At 41.2% G+C, this 25571-nt stretch overlaps 1 protein-coding gene across 1 annotated transcript in view; it reads left to right on the top strand.

The window, feature by feature from the left end:
* The window catches only part of LOC126188958 (nucleolar complex protein 3 homolog), a 120727-nt gene that overhangs the window by 40395 nt on the left and 54761 nt on the right, over positions 1-25571 (top strand). The window contains exons 2-6 of the mRNA XM_049930717.1: positions 1407-1690; positions 11756-11937; positions 14271-14494; positions 14600-14756; positions 25109-25242. Of these exons, the coding sequence (XP_049786674.1) occupies positions 1407-1690; positions 11756-11937; positions 14271-14494; positions 14600-14756; positions 25109-25242 (981 nt within the window). The remainder of the gene's footprint in view (positions 1-1406; positions 1691-11755; positions 11938-14270; positions 14495-14599; positions 14757-25108; positions 25243-25571) is intronic.

The raw sequence follows: 25571 nt of genomic DNA, 5'->3' as shown, positions 1-25571 counted from the left end.
GCTGGGTGCTGTTCCCATCCTGACTGTAACAGATTGAGGGTGGGACTGTTATGGGCGCCTCAAGGGACACTCGCCCACCCCCATCCACCCACTTACTGACCTGTTTGTTTCTCTCACTATAGTTGGCCCAACTGATGTTCATTACATATTTAGCCTTCTCACTTTTACTGTTACAGATATCCTATCTCGAAGGTGCTCTTTACTCCTTAACTGTTTTAAATCATAATTATGTTGTCAGGATTTCGCAGCTCGGGCATCAATACTACTTTTAGTACTTCAGTATTACTATTTTTACATACTTCCATAATCCAAGCAAATTTCTGTTTAACATCATTAACTCCAGATGACTTGTATCTTGATCGAGTGACTGATGACCTTGCTGTTTTGTCAGTTGTCACTCCAAACAACTAAACGTTACCTGACCAGAAGTCCCGTTCTTCCTACCATAACACTTCAGTAGTTCCCACTAGATCTTACTTCAACCTGTCCATTTCCCATCTTAAATTCTCTAAGCCATCTACCCTATTAAGGAATCTGACATTCCACACTCTGACCTGTAGACTGTCAGTTTTGTTTTTTATGGTTACTACTTCCATCTGACTAGTCCCCACATGGAGAACTGAAAGTAGGATTATTTTACTTCATGAATGTTTTACCCAGGAGGATGCAGTCATTGTGTAGCAATTCTCTAGAGCCATATGCCCTCAGGAGAAATGAATGACTGTACTGTCTCTATGCTTTCAACCACTCACAGCTACTGGAAGAAGGCCATCAGCTAAATTTACAGGCCAGATCAGATAATCATCCAGACAGTTGCACGTGCAACTACGGAAATGGCTACTGTGCCTGTTCAGGAACCACACATTTGTCTGGCCTCTCAACGGATACCCATTCATTGTGGTTGCACCTATGGTACGGCTATCAGTATCATTGAGACGTGCAAGCCCCCCTACATCAACAAGATCCACAGTTTGTGTAAGGTGGCTCAGAGTTATTATTTTAGCATTTATTCTGTTCACTAACCAGGATTTTTAACACTACATTTTTAATTTTGGCTTGGATGACAATTTTTCAATCTACATGCGTGGAAATGACTGGTACATAAAGGTGAGTGATTTTTGTTTTACACTGTTTTAGTTTTATTTGTTTTAATCAAATTTGGCTTGGGCTTTTATAGCAATTTAGCTAATGATATTGCTGTTGAGCATCCAAAATTACACACACACACACACACACACACACACACACACACACACACACACACACACACAAACAAAACCAGAATGAACCTTCATTGTAAAATTGTGCAAGTGTCCACAATATGAAGACAATTTGGTTATATGAAAGAAATGCTTCTGTTAGAAATTTAGTTTTGTTTTTATTTTTAATTCTAAAATTTGTTTCAGAAAAAGGGTAAAGTACGCATTAGTAAACTAAAAAGAAGTAACCAGAAACGCACAAAATTAGCACGTCAAGGAAAACTGAAACATAAAAGAAATAAGAAAGCTACACCCAAACCACTGTTTAGTGGACCTCAGAATCCTTCCCATCATGGCACCAATGAAGGAGAAGAGGAGAGTGATCATGATTTGGGGATCCTAGATATGGTTGATGAGGATGACATTGATTTCTTGAAAAATGCTGTTTCTTCCCGGAGTTACTCCCTCCTAAATAAAATTCGCTACAGAAAGTAAGTAATTTTCTTATTGGTAAGTGACATATGTGATGATGATATCAGCTCATGGTGTATAACTGTTTATGGTAGAACATTCTTGCACAGTTAAAACCCTGCAGAGCACCAATTTACTGAGAACCACATTCCTGTAATTTGTAATAAAAAATGAATATTACACAACTGAAAACTAAATTACAATAAGCCTTTATTTAGTAAGTCGTGTGACAGCTCTAACCAATGGCAGGGTGTATTATTCAGACCAAGCGAGTTGGCGCAGTGGTTACCACACTGGACTCACGTTCTGGAGGACAGTGGTCCAAATGTGCATCCGCCATTCGGATTTAAGTTTTCTGTGATTTCCCTAAATTACTCCAGGCAGATGCTAGGATGGTTCCTTTGAAAGGACACAGCCGATTTCCTTCCCCATCCTTGACACAATCTGACGGTGTGCTCCATCTCTAACGACCTCGATGCTGACGGGTCTTTAACCCAATCTTCCTTTTTAATTGCTCGAATTTCCAAACATTCTAAAAGTGAGTTCCAGAATCATATATTTATTGCACAGGGTAATAATTGTGTGACGGTTGGGGGACAGCAATATGTTTGTTGCAAATTTCTCAGAAAATTAAGATGAAGAAATATAAAGTGTTATAGAGTGGAAAAAATCTCATTTCTATTTTTTTTTCTTTTAATTAATGGAGAGACAAATGGGCTGACTAATACTCATCTTCAAGAAGTGCAATTTTCCATACATCTTATTGGAACACACATGGGACAGTAGAAATTCTTACTTAAAGAAACACTCTGTCCTTCATCAGAGGGAAAATAGAGGAAAACTTTGAGGAATGTTCGAAGGAATGTTGAGGGACGTGATAAGCCTGCAGGATGTGCAATACCATACTGAAGAAGGAATAATAAGGTCTAATGAAGAACATGAAATATAGAGAAGGAAAAGTCAAGGGGTTGACATGTCTGCTCAAAGGTGATATGGGAGGTGTAGAATAAGAAGTAAATATGATTATAAACAATGATGGAAAAGAAATGATATAATAATAATATTAATAGTAAATGTTTGATAAAGGAAATAAAGTGGATTGGGTCCTCAAAAGAAGAAAAGGGGGTGGGGTTACTTTTGGGGAGGGGTTGACTTCACAGCAACTGAAATGTTGTGTGGGAGGATCTGAATGCTGTGGACAAATGCATTGGGCAGGTTCAGTCTCAGTGTCAAACTTAGGAATCTACCAGAAGAACTGATGATCTGGTGTTGTCAAAGGGTTCTTGGGATGTCTGTGTACATTCTCGCAATTGAAATTCACATAATCCTATTCCAAATCTCGTGCCACTTTCCTTGACATTTATCTCATCCTCTTGAAAGGTCAGCTACACACCTCTGTTCATGTTAAACCATTCAACTAACAAACAACAGTACTTAGGTCTGACAGTTGCCATCCTTTCCATGTGAAACATTCCATCCCATACAGCCTTGGCATTCATGGCAAACGTATTTGTTCAGATGCAAACTCTTTACAACAATGTATCAGAATTCTCACCTCAGCCTTCACTGAACTTAGTTACCTCATCTGCTTAGTTCAAAAGCAGATTTTCCAGTCCATCACATCCAATCCCGGTACTGCTGATCCCTCCAAAAAACAACAGGTGTACACCAGTTGTCACTCAGCATTATTGTGACCTTGAATGGATTAATTAGCTACTTTGACAATATTATGATTTACTAAAATCATGCCCTGAAACAAGGTTCATTCTGTCCAGCATTGTGCCCACGTCACCTGGAATAGCTTTTTGTTACCCTCCCAGTCTTTGCAGTATCCTTGTGCTCCATCTGCACCCATCTCCCTACCTTATGGCTCCTACTCCTCTGACTGTCTGCTCTATTAGACTTATCCTATGCACCCTCCTATACCAGCCCTGTAACTGTCAAAACATATACTATCAAATGGAAAGCCACCTGTAAAATGACACACATCATATACCTCTGTTATGTAAACACTGTTATGTCTTTTACATCAGCATTACTATCACTTAGCTTTTGGCTCTTATTAACTCTTGCACAGTGTTTTAGCAGCAATTTCTATCTTGTATAGTACTCTATCTTCCACCTTTAAGCTCTTAGGTTTTCCAATCTCATATGGTTTAGTCCCCAGTAAACTGCCTTTCGTCCTCGTCCCCTCCAGTAAGTCTCCCCTTACCCAGGCCTTTGGGTGATTTTTCTGAATTGTACCCCTTTTCGTAAACCTCACCAGTTTTTTCCTTCATCTCTGTTCCTTCCTCTTCAACCCTTCTGCCAGGAGGAGGAGCCACTGGCTCCGAAAGCTTGCAAACTTTAATATCCTTTATATGTCTGTATGATTTCAGCTGTTGTGCTACAGATGACACGTTATTTACACTTATAATTACAAAGCTGTAAATTATATTATAAGCCAAATTGTTAAATTTTATATTAAGTCATGTTTTTGAAATTTGGTGATCATGTTCTACAATTTGTTGAAGAGCTGTGGGAAAAATACCTGGCTTGGTGTGGATATAATATATTATGGATGTTGTGGCTTATCATCCTTTCCATCCTTCCTAATAAAAGCTGGAGAGGAATTCCGCCTGATGCAAGACACGGTTTTATGAATTAGTTCACAATATACAGGACACCACCATCATCAACACAATTATCCAAAATCAGTCCAATTACCCATAACACTTAAACAAGCCAGTTTCAGATACTCACTACACAAATTGAACATAACACCCAAGAACGATCATGACTACATAAGGAACTAAACACAATAAAGTACACTGCACAGGAAAATGGCTGTGATGCAAAGACAGTAGATAAAATAAACAACAAAATACAGAAGTAGACAACATACAATTAGGAAACATACACAGAGATAGATACAAAATGACACTCAACAAATCAGCACAGTAAGCAACAAGTGGCATATAATGACATACGACAATAAATTTATACACAGGATGGGCAATACACTGAAGCCTACACCTAGACCATACCAGGACTCAATGTTGCACAGCTGAATTGAGTCTGAACCTGCGAATCGACCCACAACGTGTTCCCATGTCCGCAGAGTGTTTTTCATGTCTAAAGAGACTCAAGACTTGAATCTCATGGAAAAAGATTGTCTGAAATAATATTGTGCAACTCTGCTAGTGTGGACATGGTCAGGAGTGAGTTTGGTTAAGGCTGGCATATAATGTCAATGTTATTTTTGTCATCTGATGTGGTTGTATTATATATTTTCCAATATGTGGGTGGCTGAAAGTACTTTGAAGCTAGTTGAAGACCAATCAAATGAACAACTGCTTGTGGAATATGACACATATCGAATATAGAAACCACAATAAATGAGGGCAAGTGTTAAAATGTTTGTCAGAAAATTTTGGCATTTCAGTAGTGGAAATGGGAAAAAATTCTCACTTTGAAAAGCCAGTTTCGGAGGGAACGTGAGAAATTTAAAGGAAGCAGGAAGAGTGGGACTTCTCTAAAAAATGTTCACTTTTGGGATATGAATCTCCCATGTTTTTCCTACCTGCCAATCAATCAAGAGGAGTTTTTAGAACAAATGTAAAAGAATATAAGGTAAGATAATATAAAATTCGTAGTAGTTATGAGCTTCAAATCACATTTATTTTTTTAGAAATCCAGGACAAGAATCGGGAAAAGGTAGAGTATACAAATATGTTTTCAAAGCATTTCACCCTGCCAAGGCACCGAAACTTTAGATGATACTCTATAATCTCTAACAATATTATGAAGAGCATAGTTGGTACATCACCATACAGTGGAGATGCTGAGTCGCAGATAGCCATAACAAAAAGATTGTCAGAAAGTGAGCTTTCGACCAACTAGGCCTTTGTCAGAAATCTCTAAAGTCATTTCTGATTTCTAAACTTCATATTTTGTTTACTGATCATGCATTCCATCCACTTATAGAAGGTGTTCAAAATCACTGAGTGCCAGCCTTAAAAAAAATTTAACAAACCCACCACTATCTTTCAGTTTTAATGTATCCAGGAGATCTTGACACATTTCATAGGTTGCTCTGAAAAGCTTCTGTACCCACCATATTTTCCTTTTTTTCCCGATTTATAATCAGAAGTGAAAATTGAACTGAGAGATCAGTGTAGGTTAGTTCCCGAAACACTTAAAGCAAAACTGCCCCTTGTAGTGTGAACAAGATACTTTTGTTCTGAGGCTGTCCCTGAACAGATGCAAGGCATTGGATCTGGGCAGCCCTCCAATAAAGACCCGCAATAGTGTTCTGGTGTGGACTAGGCACAGAGTCAAGGATTCAACACAGTATACTGAACTGACAACACAATACAGAACTTGGAAGACAAACCACGAACACTGATAAATACAGCCAGTGTAGTATATACCAATTAATTCATAATTTCTGTCAGTCTGTGTATGTGGGCCAAACATGGAAGAATTTGAGAACCAGATGTGTAGAACATGTCAGAGCATTAAAAAGTAAGAGTTCCCACTCAGCATTTGCGGATCACCTAATAGCAGAGAATGATCGTCCAATTGACGTACAAACTGATTTTAAAATTATTAAAACCACCTAATTTTACCGAAAACTTAATAATAGGAGAGAATTACCACATCCAAAAATCAATAGTGTAAGGACAGAAAGTGCTAAATGAGTACACACCACTGTGCAATAAAATGAAATGTCATTTACTGTAGTAGAAGAAAAGAACTGTATACATAACCCCAACCCTGCCCCCCCCCTCCCCCCAGCATCACACACACACACACACACACACACACACACACACACACACAGAACATTAAACATGTTAGTGTCAGTAAAACCTTAAAATTGCATGCCCGCTTCCCAAATAAATGATCACCACGTAGCTATAACATGTCAAATTCTAACAGAAATGTTGTGTTTTGCTGATAAATTATCTCAAATGAGTGTGCAACTGTAAGGAGTGACAGCAAAAGAAGAAATCAGCAGTTTAACATGCCACCAACAAGGCAGGACAGCAAAAAATAAATAAATAAATATTGTAAGTAACACCCTAAACAATGCAATTGGATGCAAAAAAAATCTACTCATCAAATACTGGCTAGAGGAAACACAAATAAAGTAATTGTTATAATTTGTCATGTAGTTCATTCTTTAATGTGTCACATGTTTTATCTAATAGCTTCATATTATCTATGTACCTGACAGTGACATGACTGCCAAAAACTGGTTTGTAAACAAATATTGTAGAATATCACACAAGTATCGTGTGTTTTCATTCATAATCTACATTGTTGTTTAAAAAAATACACAACCTGTGACAGTCTGAATGTTTATTAAAGTGTATCAGAATAATTGCTGGAGCCCACCCACGGTCATCCTGCAGACATATATTTAAGGATCTAAGGATCCTCACAGTAACCTTACAGTATATATATTCACTTACGAAATTTGTTGTTAATAATCCAACCCAGTTCAAAAGTAATAGCAGTGTGCATAGCTATAACACCAGGAGAAAGGATGATCTTCACTATGCAGGGTTAAATCTGACTTTGGCACAGAAAGGGGTAAATTATGCTGGCACAAAAGTCTTTGGTCACCTACCAAACAGCATCAAAAGCCTGACAGATAGCCAACTAACATTTAAAAATAAATTAAAAGAATTTCTAGATGACAACTCCTTCTACTCATTGGCTGAATTTTTAGATATAAATTAAGGGAAAAAAGACAACAACAACAACTTAAACATTAGTGTCATGCAATATTTTGTGTAATGTAATATCTTGTACAGAGTAATATCTTGTACAGACATCTTTTATTAACCTGACACGTTCCACATCATTACGAAGTGTCGTACTCATGATCTATGGAACAAGTATTAATCTAATCTAATCTAATGTGTCATATAAAAATTTGAAGTAATTCGGTCAAGAACTATTGAGATTTATATATTAATATAAATGTTAACAAACTCCTGTGTTACACAAATACTTTTCATGCTATAGCCAGTATGAATTTTATATCCTCTTTACTTCAGTCATAATCAGTTATTTTACTGCCCAAAGAGCATAACTCATCAACTACTTTTAATGTTTATTCCTAATCTAATTCCCTCAACATCATGTGATTTAATTTTACTATGTACCATTGCTCTTGTTTTACTTTTGTCGATGCTCATCTTGTAACCTCTTTTCTATCCATTCTGTTCACCTGGTTGTAAGTCCTTTGCTGTCTCTGACAGAATTACCAAGTCATGAGCAAACCTCAAAGTTTTTTTCTTCTTCCTCAACTTTAATTTCTTCTCCAAAATTTTATGCAGTTTCATTTTCTGCTTGCTAAGTCTACAGATTGAATAACATCAGGGATAAGCTACAGTCCTGTCTTTCTCCCTCCTCAACTACCGCTTCCCTTTCATGTCATTCAACTCTTATAACAACAGTCTGATTTCTATAAAAGCTGTGTATAAACTTTTGCTCCCTGTGTATTATCCCTGCAACCTTCAGAACTTTAAAGAGTTTATTCCAATCAATATTGTTAAAAGCTTTCTCTAAAGTCTACAAATTCTGTAAACATAGTTTTGCCTTTCTTTAACCTAGCCATGCCACAGGCTGTGGCTAAGCCATGTCTCTGTAGTATCCTTTCTTTCAGATGTGCTAGTCCTGCAGCGTATGCAGGACAATTTCTGTGAAATTTGGAAGGTAAAAGATGAGAAACTGGTGGAAGTAAATCTGTGAAGATGGATTGTTAGTCACACGTAGGTAGCTCAGTTGGTAGAGCATTTGCCCACAAAAGGCAAGGGTTTGGGTCACAGTCCCTCACACAGTTTGAACATACCTGGAAGATTAATGTCAGTGGTCACTCCACTGCAGAATACCCGCCCAGTTTGCCGCGTGTTTAACACAACCATTTCCAGGGCAGAGAGGTACACCGACCCTGGATAATTGTGAGGGGTGGTTGTTGTTTTTAGGCAGTTTCCTACATCTCACTGTGTGTATACCAGGCTGGATCCCATGTTCCACCTCAGACACACGCTACCCAAACATTTAGAACACTTTCTTACACTTGCACACAAAATTAACTCCATACGCAGACAGAATGGGCACACTGGTTCTGTCCTATGGGGTTGACTAGGAGATGGCCTTAGCTGTTTCATCTCCTTAAATTCTCAATCAGAATATGCTATAAAGTGGAAAATTTATTTTGTCAATCAATACCTTGTTTCTAAACAAATGAAGACTGATATCTAACAGAACAAAATCCCATACACTTAAAAACACTATAAAATACTAAGTGAGCAATAAAAGCCATAATGTTTAATACAAACATCAAAAAAAGTTTTGCATCACCTTGGTTCCGATAGTTCCGGAACCTGTACAGAAAATTGGAATAGAGATAAACATCAATATCATTTTATTGCTCAGGAAAACCACACATTCCATGTTGTACCACCATACGGCGGGACTTTCAGAGGTAGTGGTCCAGATTGCTGTACACACCGGTACCTCTAATACCCAGTAGCACGTCCTCTGACATTGGCGCATGCCTGTTTTCATCGTGGCATGCTATCTACAAGTTCATCAAGGCACTGTTGGTCCAGATTGTCTCACTCCTCAACGACAATTCAGCATATATCCCTCAGAGTGGTTGGTGGGTCACGTCGTCCATAAACAGCCCTTTTCAGTCTATCCCAGGAATGTTTGATAGGGTTCATTTCTGGAGAACATGCTGGCCACTCTAGTCGAGCTATGTCGTTATCCTGAAGGAAGTCATTCATAAGATGTGCACAATGGGGGTGCGAATTGTCTTCCATGAAGGTGAGTGCCTCGCCAATATGCTGCCGATATGGTTGCACTATTGATCGGAAGATGGCATTCACCTATTGTACAGCTGTTACGGTGCCTTCCATGACCACCAGCGGTGTACATTGGTCCCACATAATGCCACCACAAAACAGCAGGGAACCTCTACCTTGCTACAATCGCTGGACAATGTGTCTAAGGCATTCAGCCTGGCCGGGTTGCCTCCAAACACGTCTCTGATGATTGTCTGGTTGAAGGCATATGCGACACTCATCGGTGAAGAGAATGTGATGCCAATCCTGAGTGGTCCATTCGACATGTTCTTGGACCCATATGTACCACACTCCATGGTGTCGTGATTGCAAAGAAAGACCTGACCATGGACATCGGGAGTGAAGTTGCACACCGTGCAGCCTATTGCGCAAAGTTTGAGTCGTAACACGGCCTCCTGTGGCTACACAAAAAGCATTATTCAACATGGTGGCGTTGCTGTCAGGGTTCTTCTGAGCCATAATCCCAGTAGTCATCCACTGCAGTAGTAGCCCTTGGGCGGCCCGAGCATGGCATGTCATCAACAGTTCCTGTCTCTCTGCATCTTCTCCATGTCCAAACAACATTGCGCATCTTCTCCATGTCCAAACAACATCGGTTTAGTTCACTCCAAGACGCCTGGACACTTCCCTTGTTGAGAGTTCTTCCTGGCACAAAGTAACAATGCGGGCACAATTGAACCACAGTATTGACCATCTAGGCATGGTTGAACTGCAGACAACAGGAGCTGTTTACCTCCTTCCTGGTGGGATGACCGGAACTGATCAGCTCTCAGGCCCCCTCTGTCTAATAGGCACTGCTCATGCATGGTTGTCTACATCTTTGGCGTGTTTAGTTAGTGACATCAGTCAAAGGGACTGTGCCTATGATACAATCTCCACAGTTAACATCTATCTTCAGGAGTTCTGGGAATCAGGGTGATGAAAAACTTTTTTTGATGTGTGTATTTGTGCGGGCAGAATTACGTAGATTCGCTTATCAGGAATGTTACAGTGAGTCACCCTTGTTGCATAAGTGAACAAACATTAATTGAGGAACCAGTCCTATCTCTAATGGGAGTAATGAAAACAGCTCAAGCCTATGAAACTACCCATGTAGCCCAGGGTTTGTTTTTATGGAAGATGATGTATTTAGTTGAGGACACATTACTGAGATCGTGGCAGAGAATTGTGCCCTAGTTCCTTCCATTTCCTTCAGAAACCTACTTTTGAACCACCACCAGGGGGATGCTGAGGAACTGATTGGAGCCTCATTAACCAATAACGAAGTTCACAGTTACTCCACCCCCATGCAGGAGCTGTATTCTTCATTGTCTGAGGATTGGGTGATACCAAGGTGATAATGATAAAGTCAGTTGTAGAATTTTATGGCATCTCGCTGGTCACTTTCGTGTGCTGTCAAGAGATTGATAACACCCCCCCCCCCCCCTCCATTTGCCCTTTTTTCTCTTCTTCTTCTTCTTCTTCTTCTTCTTCTTCTTCTTCTTCCTCCCAGTTCAGCTGTGGGAACATTGTTAATACATTCTGGGGACACAATATCCAAAGGCAGTTATAGGTGCAGATCTTCCAGGAACATCTTCCTACCTTTGTATGATCCCTTCTCTCATAGTATTATTGTAGGTATCTAGCCAGTGGTGCCCTTTCAAATAGTTTTGAATAAGAGTTTGCTATCCTTCAAGTTAGTGTTTTATGTGTAATATCCTCATGAACTCCATGCTACATTGAGCTACCACTATTGTCGAGGCTGGAGCTGGGTCCAATATTTTTAATGTAATCTGTAGACTTAAATTTGCTTATTTGGCTGTTTGAATAACTGAACCGTGAATAGTAGTGTTATATGTCTTCTGTCAGATCCTTACTTTAGCAGAAATAGTATTTGTCTTTTATGTACTTGATATTATCATTTTGTGTCACTCTGATTTATTAAGTTGCTTACAGTCCACACACAGTAAATCCCAAGAGATAATGTTGAAACCATGTGCTGTGTCATTTTCCTGGTTAAAAAAGTGTAATGCTCCTACTTTCAAACTTTTGTAAGAAAAATAATCAAGCTGATGCAATTGCTGGAAAATGTCTGTATATCTTAACATTGAAGTATTCTTTGTCTTAGTACAATGGAGGCAACTTACTCACTACAAAGACACTGCAGATTAAAATCTTTGTTATTCCATGCTCTTTTACCAACTGTTGATTGTTAACCAATAAAAGTAAATTATGTTCTAGTGACAGTCACAAGGATGTGAATAAAAGGAAAAGGGTTCCTGATGATGGTGAACGAGAGATAGAAGATAAATATGAGGAAGAACTGCTAGAACCAGGAAATAAGAAGACAAAGTACCTGTTGCCTATTAAAACTAAGCAGGGAATTGTGTGCAGGACTGTGGAAGAAGAAGAAGAAGAAGAAGGTAATTTAAATAAATGTAACACAAGCAAACATAAGCATCAAAATTTTTTTTTTTGTTTTTTTTTTTTTTTTAGTATCTGGAATAACAGACCGTACAGGATATAAACAATAAATTTTTAAAACATACCATAGTGATGTAGGGAAAGTTGAGACTAACAATTTGATACATGACATTTGCAGTCTATAAAGCCAGAAAATGACATCAAACTGGCCTAAAAAGTTACCTAAATTGCAGCGCATGCACACTGCACATCATTTTCAGTATCCTCTCGTCGATCCCACCACTGCCTTAGTTGGCTGTTGTATTAAAATTATTAATGTAAACTTTCCAGTGAGAGTAATGAAAGAAAAACCACTTTCATAAATGATATGCAGAAAGTAATTAAACGATGGAAAATCCGGGGTGTAATGATGACAATGTTAAGGAAACAATAGATTGCTCCTAACCATTTGGCAGGTATGTTGAGTCACAGATAGGCATAACAAAAACACTGTCAGACAAGTAAGCTTCAGCCAAAAATGTCTTCTTCGAAATTTGACAATGTTAACACACACACACACACACACACACACACACACACACACACACACGCACACACACACACAACTACCCCATATATGACATTTCTGGCTGCCAAGGCCAGACTGTGAATAACTGCGCATGATGGGAGAAGTAGTCAGGTTGGGAATGATAAGGAGGAGGCTGGAACAGGGAGATGGAGGGATAGTAGAGTTGGGGTGGGAGAGGGTAGAGCACTGCTTGTGGGAGCATACAGGGACAAGGTGGAGAGAGGGTAGGGCTGCTAGGTTGGGAGGTTAGATGGAGGGAAAGTGGGGGCAGCAGAAAAGGGGAGCAGTAAAAAGGTTGTAAGTGCATTGGTTGTAAGTGCTAGAGTGGGAACAGGGAGGGGATAGGTGGGTGAAGGACAGTGACTAACGAAGGTTGAGGCCAGGAAGGTTATGGGAACATAAGATATATTGCAAGGAGGGTTCCAACCTGCACAGTTCAGGAAAGCTGGTGTTGGTAGGAATGATCCAGATGACACACTCTCTGAAGCAGTCATTAAAATGAAGAATGTTGTGTTGGGTAGCTTGCTCAGCAGCTGGTTGGTCCAGCTGTTTCTTGGTCCCAGTTTGTAAGTGGCCAGTCATGTGGACAGACAGCTTGTTGATTGTCATGCCCACACAGAACACAGCACAGTGGCTGCAGCTTAGCTTGTAAATCAAATGACTGATCTCACAGGTAGCCCTGCCTTTGATGGGGTAGGTGATGTTATTGATCGAAATGGGTTAGGTGGTAGTGGGAGGATAGCTAAATTATGGTGACACACTACAGATTTTGCTGCTCCCCACAGAAAAAAGTCTGGTAATAATGTCTGGTGACCAAGGGGGCCATATGGATTTGAGATGACACTTTCTCCAAAAAGACACTCTAAGAAGATGCATAGTTTTGTTAGCTACACGTGAAGTAGTGCAGTCTTATTAAAATCATTAGTAGTTTATTTCGTCTTCCTGTAGCTAGCCAGTGCAATTGTGGATCATTAAACAATAATGTTCACTATTCACAGCCTCTTCAAAAAATAAAGGTTGAATAAGGTACCATCTGGATACTGGTACCCACACTCCAGTTTCCTGCTCACGCCATGGCATTTTAAGCACAGCACAAGGATTCTCCATGGACCATACTTGTGGCTTTTTGTTTTAACATGACCAGAAAGTGGGACCAGGCCTCATCTGTATAGAAGATGGCATCAAGAATATCAGTGGTATTCTTCTCAATAAAGGATGTAAACCATTTACAGTAACAAATTCGCTTTTCATGATCCACATTTTTATATTCTTACACTGCTGTCACTTCATACAGGTTGCAGGTCTCTGTTGTGTTGAGTCAGAGATATGCAACTACTTCTCTTCATTTAATTTAGTTGGTCTTGCAGTTCATTCGGCATCTAAATTGAGACTGTCTCTCCAAGTTAAGCAGTAATTCAATAAATTGCATTATAATGAGGTACAGCTTTTTCCCAGAATTTTTCAGAAAATTATTTATCACCTTGTAGAAGAATGTGTTCAACAAGAAAAATATGTTCCTCAGTTGAAAGCACCATATTTAAAAAATCTCTGAGAAAACCGGACTGCCAACTTGTTTTCTGTGAACTTTGTTTTGAACTTCCAACATAATCTACATCCGTAGTGTATGGTGACTCCTCTTATACTAATGGCTACAGCCATTTCTGAAAGTATTATGTACACGTTTCCTCTGCTTTTACAAAATATATGTTTACACTACATCATTATTGTTTTGTCACACCTTTCTAATTGTAGTGAATGATGAAGATAGTGAAAAAGAAAATATACCTGAAGAAGGAAAGGCAGTGGAACCAGATAGTGAGAGTGATGGTGAAATTGTACTTGATGAAACAGTAGAAGGTGATTCGTTGAATCCAAACGTACCAATCAGCACAGCACAGTTAATTTTTCATAGGCAACAGCTTCTTCAGAAACGTAAATTTCAGATTGGTGTCCTTTCTAGTGGACTCCTTGAGGCACCAGAGACAAAGGTATTAATCGTATTTATTTATAACTTGCTGGTGTTGAATTATATGTTCATCTAGTCATAATGTTGGAGTAAGTCTAACTGAATTAACTTGTGGTATGTTGCCCAGGTGAAAAATTTCAAGGTGTTGCTGGAAATTATGGAAGAAAGAACTCCTGAAATACGTATTACAGTTTGCAAACTGGCATGTGTTTCATTGCTGGAAGTTTTTAAAGACCTACTACCAGCATATCAAATTAAGCACCAGGAAACTGCAGGAGTAAAATGTATGTAACTCCTTTATTTAATTTTAAAGTCTCCTTTTTGTTGCAAAGTTATTTTAATCATCTATGAGATAAGAGCCTTACAGGAAAAAACTTTTTTTTTAATTAGATTAATTTTTGAAATGTAGCAATTTCTGTGTCTAATTTATATATATTGTTCAGCAATAAAATTAACAAAATGGACACAGAGGGTGTAGTTGGAGCAGAAAACATGGATTGAAAGTTTTGAAAAACAGTATGTTGTGTTGAGACTTTTTATTAACTATATTGATGGGATATTTCATTCAGTACTCTGTACTCCATTGATCTTCGACTTTCTTTAATTCTGTTAGTCATTTGTGTCGATGTAATTAGATGAAATCAAATAATGGTATATCCAGGCTATAATAATGACAGTATTATGAAAAGGATAGATAGCTTTCATCATATAGAGTAGATGTTGAGTCGCAGACAGGTGCAACAAAGCAATTGCTATTCATGTGAGCTTCCAGCCAAAAGACCTTCTTCTAAAGTAGATAACACACACACATTCACGCAAGCATAACTCACACACACACATGACCATTGTCTCTGGTCACTGAGATGGGACTGCAAGCAAACGCACATGATGGCAGAAATCATTAAATTACCATAACTTACTTGATAGCATGTACATCTTCTTACTGACTTCTTTTTACCTGCTATCCATCACGGCAATGTTGTTATGAGATATTGGTAGCAATCTTTGGGAAAGCCATATGATGTCGATATTGTGTTGATATAGATTCATGTTATTTACTGTGCTGTTTCCCGACATGTTATGGCTAATTTGTGAGCTACTCAAAATGACTTAAGTCCAAACTATATTCTTCCCATTATACTTACCCAGGATCTATACTCCATAAACCACCTTATTGTGTGTCAAACAATGGAAATCCAGGAAGGAAAGTTGTCACTCACCATATAGCGGAGATGCTGAGTCACGATAGGCACAACAAAAAGATTCACACAATTATAGCTTTCGGCCATTAAGGCCTTTGTCAGCAGTAGACACACGTACCCACACGCACACACACATTCAGGTAAAAGCAACTTGCACACACATCTACAGTCTCAGAGAACTGAAACAACACTGCGAGCAGCAGCACCAGTGCATGATGGGAGTTGCGACTGGTTGGAGGTAAGGAGGAGGCTGGGGAGGGGCGGGGGAGAGGTAGTATGGTGGGAGTGGCAGACAGTGAAGTGTTGCAGTTTAGATGGAGGGCAGGAGAGAAGGTGCGGATGGGGGAGGTGGTAAGCAGCGGAAAGGAAAGAAATAAAAAGAAATTGAACGACTGGGTGTGGCAGTGACATGATGGCTGTGTAGTCCTGGAATGAAAACAGAGAGGGGGCTGGATGGGTGAGGACAGTGACTAACGAAGGTTGAGGCCAGGAGGCTTACGGGAATGTAGGATGTATTGCAGGGGAAGTTCCCATCTGCACAATTCAGAAAAGCTGGTGTTGGTGGGAAGGATCCATATGGCACAGGCTGTGAAGCAGTCGTTGAGATGAGGGATATCAATGTTTGTCAGCATGTTCAGCAACAGGGTGGTCCACTTGTTTTTTGGCCACAGTTTGTCTGTGGCCATTCATGCGGACAGACAGCTTGTTGGTTGTCCTGCCTACATAGAATGCAGCACAGTGGTTGCAGCTTAGCTTGTAAATTACATGACTGGTTTCACAGGTATCCCTGCCTTTGATGGGATGGGTGATGTTAGTGACCAGACTGGAGTAGGTGGTGGCAGGAGGATGTGTGGGACAGGTCTTGCATCTAGGTCTATTACAGGGGTATGAGCCATGAGATAAGAGATTGGGAGCAGGGGTTGTGTAAGGATGGACAAGTATATTGTGTAGGTTCTGTGGATGGCAGAATACCACAGTAGGAGGGGTGGGAAGGATAGTGAGCAGGACATTTCTCATTTCAGGGCAAGGCGAAAGCTAATCGAAACTCTGGCGGAGAATGTAATACAGTTGCTCCAGTCCCAGATGGTACTGAGTTACAAGGGGAATGCTCCTCTGTGGCCAGACTGTGGGACTTTGGAAGGTAGTAGGGGACTGGAAAGATAAGGCCTGGGAATTTGTTTTTGTACAAGGATGGGAGGATAATTACAGTCTGTGAAGGCTTCAGTGAGACCCTCAGTATATTTTGAGAGGGATTGCTCGTCACTGCAGATGCAACGATCATGGGTGGCTAGGCTGTACGGAAGGGACTTCTTGGTATGGAATGGGTGGCAGCTGATGAAGTAGAGGTATTGCTGGTGGTTAGTAGGTTTGATATGGATGGAGGTACTGATGTAGCCATCTCTGAGGTGAAGGTCAACATCTAGGAAGGTGGGTTTTTGGGCCGAGTAGGACCAGGTGAAGCAAATGGGGGAGAAGTTGTTGATGTTCTGGAGGAATGTGAATAAGGTGTCCTCACCTTCAATCCAGATGGGAAAGATGTCATAAATGAATCTGAACCAGGGAGGGGTTTAGGATTTTGGGTTTTTAGGAAGGATTCCTCTAGATGGCCCTGAGTAGGTTAGCATAGGATGCTGCCATGCGGGTGCCCATAGCTGTAATGTGGATTTGTTTGTAGGTAATGCCTTCAAAGGAGAAGTAATTGTGGGTGAGGACATAGTTGGTCATGGAGACTAGGAAGGAGATTGTTGGTTTGGAATCCATAGGGTGTCTGGAAAGTTAGTGTTCGATAGCTGTAAGGCCATGGGCTTTAGGAATGTTAGTGTACAGGCAGGTGGCATCAATAGCGATGAGCAGGGCACCGTGTGGTAAAGGGACAGGAACTGTCAGTTGAGGAAATGGTTGGTATCTTTTATATAGGAGGATAGGTTCCAGGTAATAGGTTGAAGGTGTTGGTCTGTAAGAGCAGAGATTCTCTTATTGGAGGCACAGTAGCCGGCCACAATGGGCATCCTGGGTGGTTTGGTGTATGGACTTTAGGAAGCACGTAGAATGTGGGAGTGCGGGGAGTGGTAGGTGTAAGTAGAGAGATGGACTCTGGGGAGAGGTTCTGGGATGGGCCTAAGGATTTGAGTAGTGACTGGAGATTCTGCTGGATTACTGGAATGGGATCACTGTGGCATGGTTTGTAGGTGGAAGTATCTGACAGTTGACAGAGTCCTTCTGCCACATAATCCTTGCAGTTCAAAACGACAGTGGTGGATCCTTTGTCTGCAGGTAGGATTATAAGGTCAGGATCAGTTTTTAGATGGTGGACTGCGGTTCTTTCTGCGGATGTAAGATTAGTTTTCATGTTGAGGGATTTGGGGAATGATGGTGAGGCAAGGTTTGGGGTTAAGAAATTCTGTACAGTTAACAGGGGGTGGTTTGGAGGCAGTGGTGGTGGATCACGGTTGGAGAGAGGAGTGAACTGAGTTAGGCAAGGTTCAGTATTGGTATTCGGTTGAGTCTGATTGATCGGGTTGGTGGCGAAAAAGTGTTTCCACTGTAGGGACCGGGAGAAGGAGGGAACGTCTTTAACTAGTCGTGCATGGTTGAATTTGAGAGAGGGGCAAAAGGTGAGGCCTTTGGAAAGGACTGATATTTCTGGGGGACTAAGGCTTCTGGAGGAAAGGTTTATAACTGTGTTCTACATCTACATCTACATCTACATTTATACTCCGCAAGCCACCCAACGGTGTGTGGCGGAGGGCACTTTACGTGCCACTGTCATTACCTCCCTTTCCTGTTCCAGTCGCGTATGGTTCGCGGGAAGAACGACTGTCTGAAAGCCTCTGTGCGCGCTCTAATCTCTCTAATTTTACATTCGTGATCTCCTCGGGAGGTATAAGTAGGGGGAAGCAATATATTCGATACCTCATCCAGAAACGCACCCTCTCGAAACCTGGCGAGCAAGCTACACCGCGAAGCAGAGCGCCTCTCTTGCAGAGTCCGCCACTTGAGTTTGTTAAACATCTCCGTAACGCTATCACGGTTACCAAATAACCCTGTGACGAAACGCGCCGCTCTTCTTTGAATCTTCTCTATCTCCTCCGTCAACCCGATCTGGTACGGATCCCACACTGATTCTCCCAATGAATCTCAACCTGGTACCCGCCTTACCAACAATTAATTTTATATGATCATTCCACTTCAAATCGTTCCGCACGCATACTCCCAGATATTTTACGGAAGTAACTGCTACCAGTGTTTGTTCCGCTATCATATAATCATACAATAAAGGATCCTTCTTTCTATGTATTCGCAATACATTACATTTGTCTATGTTAAGGGTCAGTTGCCACTCCCTGCACCAAGTGCCTATCTGCTGCAGATCTTCCTGCATTTCGCTACAATTTTCTAATGCTGCAACTTCTCTGTATACTACAGCATCATCCGCGAAAAGCCGCATGGAACTTCCGACACTATCTACTAGGTCATTTATATATATTGTGAAAAGCAATGGTCCCATAACACTCCCCTGTGGCACACCAGAGGTTACTTTAACGTCTGTAGACGTCTCTCCGTTGATAACAACATGCTGCGTTCTGTTTGCTAAAAACTCTTCAATCCAGCCACACAGCTGGTCTGATATTCCGTAGGCTCTTACTTTGTTTATCAGGCGACAGTGCGGAACTGTATCGAACGCCTTCCGGAAGTCAAGAAAAATAGCATCTGCCTGGGAGCCTGTATCTAATATTTTCTGGGTCTCATGAACAAATAAAGCGAGTTGGGTCTCACACGATCGCTGTTTCCGGAATCCATGTTGATTCCTACATAGTAGATTCTGAGTTTCCAAAAACGACATGATATTCGAGCAAAAAACATGTTCTAAAATTCTACAACAGATCGACGTCAGAGATATAGGTCTATAGTTTTGCGCATCTGCTCGACGACCCTTCTTGAAGACTGGGACTACCTGTGCTCTTTTCCAATCATTTGGAACCTTCTGTTCCTCTAGAGACTTGCGGTACACGGCTGTTAGAAGGGGGGCAAGTTCTTTCGCGTACTCTGTGTAGAATCGAATTGGTATCCCGTCAGGTCCAGTGGACTTTCCTCTGTTGAGTGATTCCAGTTGCTTTTCTATTCCTTGGACACTTATTTCGATGTCAGCCATTTTTTCGTTTGTGCGAGGATTTAGAGAAGGAACTGCAGTGCGGTCTTCCTCTGTGAAACAGCTTTGGAAAAAGGTGTTTAGTATTTCAGCTTTACGCTTGTCATCCTCTGTTTCAATGCCATCATCATCCCGGAGTGTCTGGATATGCTGTTTCGAGCCACTTACTGATTTAACATAAGACCAGAACTTCCTAGGATTTTCTGTCAAGTCGGTACATAGAATTTTACTTTCGAATTCACCGAACGCTTCACGCATAGCCCTCCTTACGCTAACTTTGACATCGTTTAGCTTCTGTTTGTCTGAGAGGTTTTGGCTGCGTTTAAACTTGCAGTGAAGCTCTCTTTGCTTTCGCAGTAGTTTCCTAACTTTGTTGTTGTACCACGGTGGGTTTTTCCCGTCCCTCACAGTTTTACTCGGCACGTACCTGTCTAAAACACATTTTACGATTGCCTTGAACTTTTTCCATAAACACTCAACATTGTCAGTGTCGGAACAGAAATTTTCGTTTTGATCTGTTAGGTAGTCTGAAATCTGCCTTCTATTACTCTTGCTAAACAGATAAACCTTCCGCCCTTTTTTTATATTCCTATTAACTTCCAAATTCAGGGATGCTGCAACGGCCTTATGATCACTGATTCCCTGTTCTGCACTTACAGAGTCGAAAAGTTCGGGTCTGTTTGTTACCAGTAGGTCCAAGATGTTATCTCCACGAGTCGGTTCTCTGTTTAATTGCTCGAGGTAATTTTCGGATAGTGCACTCAGTATAATGTCACTCGATGCTCTGTCCCTACCACCCGTCCTAAACATCTGAGTGTCCCAGTCTATATCTGGTAAATTGAAATCTCCACCTAAGACTATAACATGCTGAGAAAATTTATGTGAAATGTATTCCAAATTTTCTCTCAGTTGTTCTGCCACTAATGCTGCTGAGTCGGGGGGTCGGTAAAAGGAGCCAATTATTAACCTAGCTCGGTTGTTGAGTGTAACCTCCACCCATAATAATTCACAGGAACTATCCACTTCTACTTCACTACAGGATAAACTACTACTAACAGCGACGAACACTCCACCACCGGTTGCATGCAATCTATCCTTTCTAAACACCGTCTGTACCTTTGTAAAAATTTCGGCAGAATTTATCTCTGGCTTCAGCCAGCTTTCTGTTGCGGGTCTGTTTAGGTTCTGGGTACTGTGTGGTGGTGGGAGGGAGTTTTGGAGGGTGGGACAAGTGTAGTAGGTCTGCGAGACAGGGTTTGTCCGCTATGATGGGTCATGGGGAGGTTTGGAGGTTGTTGTAGAAGTGGTGGACATTGGTACTCCAAGGCGGGAATAGGAAGTTGTGCCTATCACGACTCAGCACCCTATTGTTTATGTTAGAGGGGTCTCCAGATAACACTATCACTTCACCCTTTCCTGTTTCAGTCATTGAAGAACTGTTGGTAAGGCCCCATATGAACTTAGATCTTTAATTTTACCGTCATGGACTTTTTGCAAGGTAGGTGTGTGGGGAAAGCTATGTGTTGGTGGACTCTTCACATATTCTTTGATGTTGTTGACTGTAAGCCAAACTGTGATACACAATGCCTTTATTGTAGCGTCTGCCGCAGGAGATGGATGAGCACCTCTATGACACTGTGGTGCTTACTAAGCAATGTTGTTGTTGTTGTTGTGGTCTTCAGTCCTGAGACTGGTTTGATGCAGCTCTCCATGCTACTCTATCCTGTGCAAGCTTCTTCATCTCCCAGTACCTACTGCAACCTACATCTTTCTGAATCTGCTTAGTGTATTCATCTCTTGGTCTCCCCCTACGATTTTTACCCTCCACGCTGCCCTCCAATACTAAATTGGTGATCCCTTGATGCCTCAGAACATGTCCTACCAACCGATCCCTTCTTCTGGTCAAGTTGTGCCACAAACTTCTCTTCTCCCCAATCCTATTCAATACTTTCTCATTAGTTATGTGATCTACCCATCTAATTTTCAGCATTCTTCTGTAGCACCACATTTCGAAAGCTTCTATTCTCTTCTTGTCCAAACTATTTACCGTCCATGTTTCGCTTCCATACATGGCTACACTCCATACAAATACTTTCAGAAATGACTTCCTGACACTTAAATCTATACTCGATGTTAACAAATTTCTCTTCTTCAGAAACGCTTTCCTTGCCATTGCCAGTCTACATTTTATATTCTCTCTACTTCGACCATCATCAGTTATTTTGCTCCCCAAATAGCAAAACTCCTTTACTACTTTAAGTGTCTCATTTCCTAATCTAATACCCTCAACATCACCCGACTTAATTCGACTACATTCCATTATCCTCGTTTTGCTTTTGTTGATGTTCATCTTATATCCTCCCTTCAAGACACTATCCATTCCGTTCAACTGCTCTTCCAAGTCCTTTGCTGTCTCTGACAGAATTACAATGTCATCGGCGAACCTCAACATTTTTATTTCTTCTCCATGGATTTTAATGCCTACTCCGAATTTTTCTTTTGTTTCCTTTACTGCTTGCTCAATATACAGATTGAATAGCATCGGGGAGAGGCTACAACCCTGTCTTACTCCCTTCCCAACCACTGCTTCTCTTTCATGCCCCTCGACTCTTATAACTGCCATCTGGTTTCTATACAAATTGTATATAGCCTTTCGCTCCCTGTATTTTACCCCTGCCACCTTTAGAATTTGAAAGAGAGTATTCCAGTCAACATTGTCAAAAGCTTTCTCTAAGTCTACAAATGCTAGGAACGTAGGTTTGCCTTTCCTTAATCTTTCTTCTAAGATAAGTCTTAAGGTCAGTATTGCCTCACGTGTTCCAGTATTTCTACGGAATCCAAACTGATCTTCCCCGAGGTCGGCTTCTACTGGTTTTTCCACTCGTCTGTAAAGAATTCGTGTTAGTATTTTGCAGCTGTGGCTTATTAAGCTGATTGTTCGGTAATATTCACATCTGTCCACACCTGCTTTCTTTGGGATTGGAATTATTATATTCTTCTTGAAGTCTGAGGGTATTTCGCCTGTTTCATACATCTTGCTCACCAGATGGTAGAGTTTTGTCAGGACTGGCTCGCCCAAGGCCGTCAGTAGTTCCAATGGAATGTTGTCTACTCCGGGGGCCTTGTTTCGACTCAGGTCTTTCAGTGCTCTGTCAAACTCTTCACGCAGTATCGTATCTCCCATTTCATCTTCATCTACATCCTCTTCCATTTCCATAATATTGTCCTCAAGTGCATCGCCCTTGTATAGACCCTCTATATACTCCTTCCACCTTTCTGCTTTCCCTTCTTTGCTTAGAACTGGGTTTCCATCTGAGCTCTTGAGCAAGCAATCCTGTGACAAAATGTCCTCCTCCTGTTTGAATCTTCTCTGTTTCCCCAACAGTCCCACCTAGCAAGGGTCACATACTAAGAGTTAATACTAAATTACTTTTGAATGATTTGTGGGTGGAGTACACTTCCAGAGAATTCTTCTGATGAATCTCAGTGTGAAACCTACCTCTATTATGATTAGTTTTGTGTGGCTGTGTCATTGTACATTACTCTGTATGCATAATTCTGCTTGTTTATTGGGTGTGACTGTGCGGCAATCATGTAGTCGAATGATAATGGAGGAAAAAAAGTGCTAGCTTTCAGAATCAGTCCTTTCCTGAGCTAGAGGATGCACGCGCATACACACACACACACACACACACACACACACACACACACACACACACACCTGTGCCTCTACATAATGCCAGCTGGGTGCTCAATGCTGTGATTGCAGTTTGGGTTGGGGTTGTGTTGGGTGGGGTGAATAGAGGGAAAGAGAAGTGGGAATCAGTAAAAGGGGATGTGGGTGGGTAATTAGCAGCTCTGAGGGAGGCAGCTAATTTGCTGTCTAGGAATGCAGGAGGGAGGTGTGGCATATGCACAAGCTAGGCATGTGATGCACGGGTACCATAGCCAGTGGGAAACAGCACACAATGGAAGATGACATGGAGGCATGAATCAGGAAGGGGTGATAGGACAGAAGAAGGAGAAACTGTTGATTAGACTGTGTGGGGACATTGGGTTAATGGTAATTGAGGCCAGGAGGGTTGCGAGAGCAAAAGATATGTTGCAAGGAGTATTCCCACGTGCATAGTTCAGGAAAGGGAAGGCTACAGATGGTCCAGGTTGTGAAGGAGCCACTGAAATCAGGTGTGTTGTATTCAGCTGCATGTCGTACCACTGGGTGGCCAACTTGGTTTTTGGCCACAGTTTGGCAGTGGCCGTTCATGTGAGTGGACAACTGGTTGAATGTGCAGTGATTGCAGCAGAGTTGTTGTGAGACGACTGTGTCCACCCTGGAGTGGAACAACTGAACCACAACCTTTGCCAGGATTTCATTATTTATCATACTGTGAAAAGAGAGACATCTTACCCAAGATCCCCCCCATTCGCTAAAAGTGGTATTCCATTGCCCATCCAACATTGATGTCATCCTATTCCATCTCTATGCCACTCCTCCTCCCAACCCACTGCTAAAGGGATCTTATTCTTGCGGACGATACAGTTGCAGGACCTACTCAGTCCACCTATCCAGCACTTCCTATTCCAGTCCAGTCACTTGATTTTTCTACCCTACCAAAGACAGGCCCACCTGTGAAAGCAGCCATCTCACACCAACTCTGCCCCAATCACTGCACAGCTTTTTATGTCAATATGACAACCAAACAGCTGTCCAACAGAATGAATGACCGTCATCAGACTGTGCCCAAGAGCAAAGTGGACAACGGTGTGCCATAACGTGCAGCTGAACATAACACCCCCAATTTCAATGGCTGCTTCTCAACCTGGATCATCTGGATCCTTCCTTCCACCACCAGATTTTCTGTGTGATACAGATGGGAGTCATTCTTGCAACACATCCTCCCCTCCTGTAAACCTCCTGGTCTCACTCTCTGCTAACCCACTGTCCCCTCACTCTTAATCCAACAGTTTCCCCTTTCTGTGCTCTATTGACCCCTCCCAATTCAGGTATCCATGTCACCTTCTTGATGCACTGGTGCACCACTTCACACTGGGTCTAGCCCATACCCCTGCCACCTCTCCCTCCCGCATTCCTAGCCAGCTAACCGGCTGACACCCTCCGAGCTACTAGCTAACAGCACCCAACCCCTGTTCCTACGTCCCGCCTCTTCCTCCCCTTCCCCCCTTGCCACACCCCATCTGAAATGAACTCCCATGCCACCCAGTCCACCTGATGAATTGCAGTCACAGGGGAGCAAATTTAATGTAATTTAATTTCTGATTTCAGTAAAGAAAACAACTTTACAATTACAAAATTATGAAAAAAGTTTGTTAAAAGCATACAAAATGTATCTTCAGAAACTGGAGAAACTGACAAATATTCTCTGCCCCAAAAGAGGGAACACCAAAGTATTTTCAGAGGTAAGCTTTTTCTTCATTTAATACAAAAAATATAAATTTTGAATACTTGACAGATAGGAACTCAGTAATTTATAGCTGATAAAAATGTAATTATTCTAAGGGGCTAAACTTTTAGTTGTTACTTGCTGATCATCGATGAAGCAAACTCTTAAAAATAAAGATTCATATTCACATGGTAATTTTGGTTCTTAATTTTATAATTACTCTATGTCTGAAATAAATTTAAAAATCTGGACAATTCACGAATTTCATACTCAGCATCTTATGAAAATGTCATCAGACATTAGTGAACGTAAGTATCAGTGTCGTGTAAGTGTAAATGTGTTAGG

Source organism: Schistocerca cancellata, chromosome 5 (assembly GCF_023864275.1).
Source record: "Schistocerca cancellata isolate TAMUIC-IGC-003103 chromosome 5, iqSchCanc2.1, whole genome shotgun sequence".
Lineage (NCBI taxonomy): Eukaryota > Metazoa > Arthropoda > Insecta > Orthoptera > Acrididae > Schistocerca > Schistocerca cancellata.
Note: the sequence above shows the minus strand (reverse complement) of the source record. Positions and strands in the feature narration are given on the sequence as shown.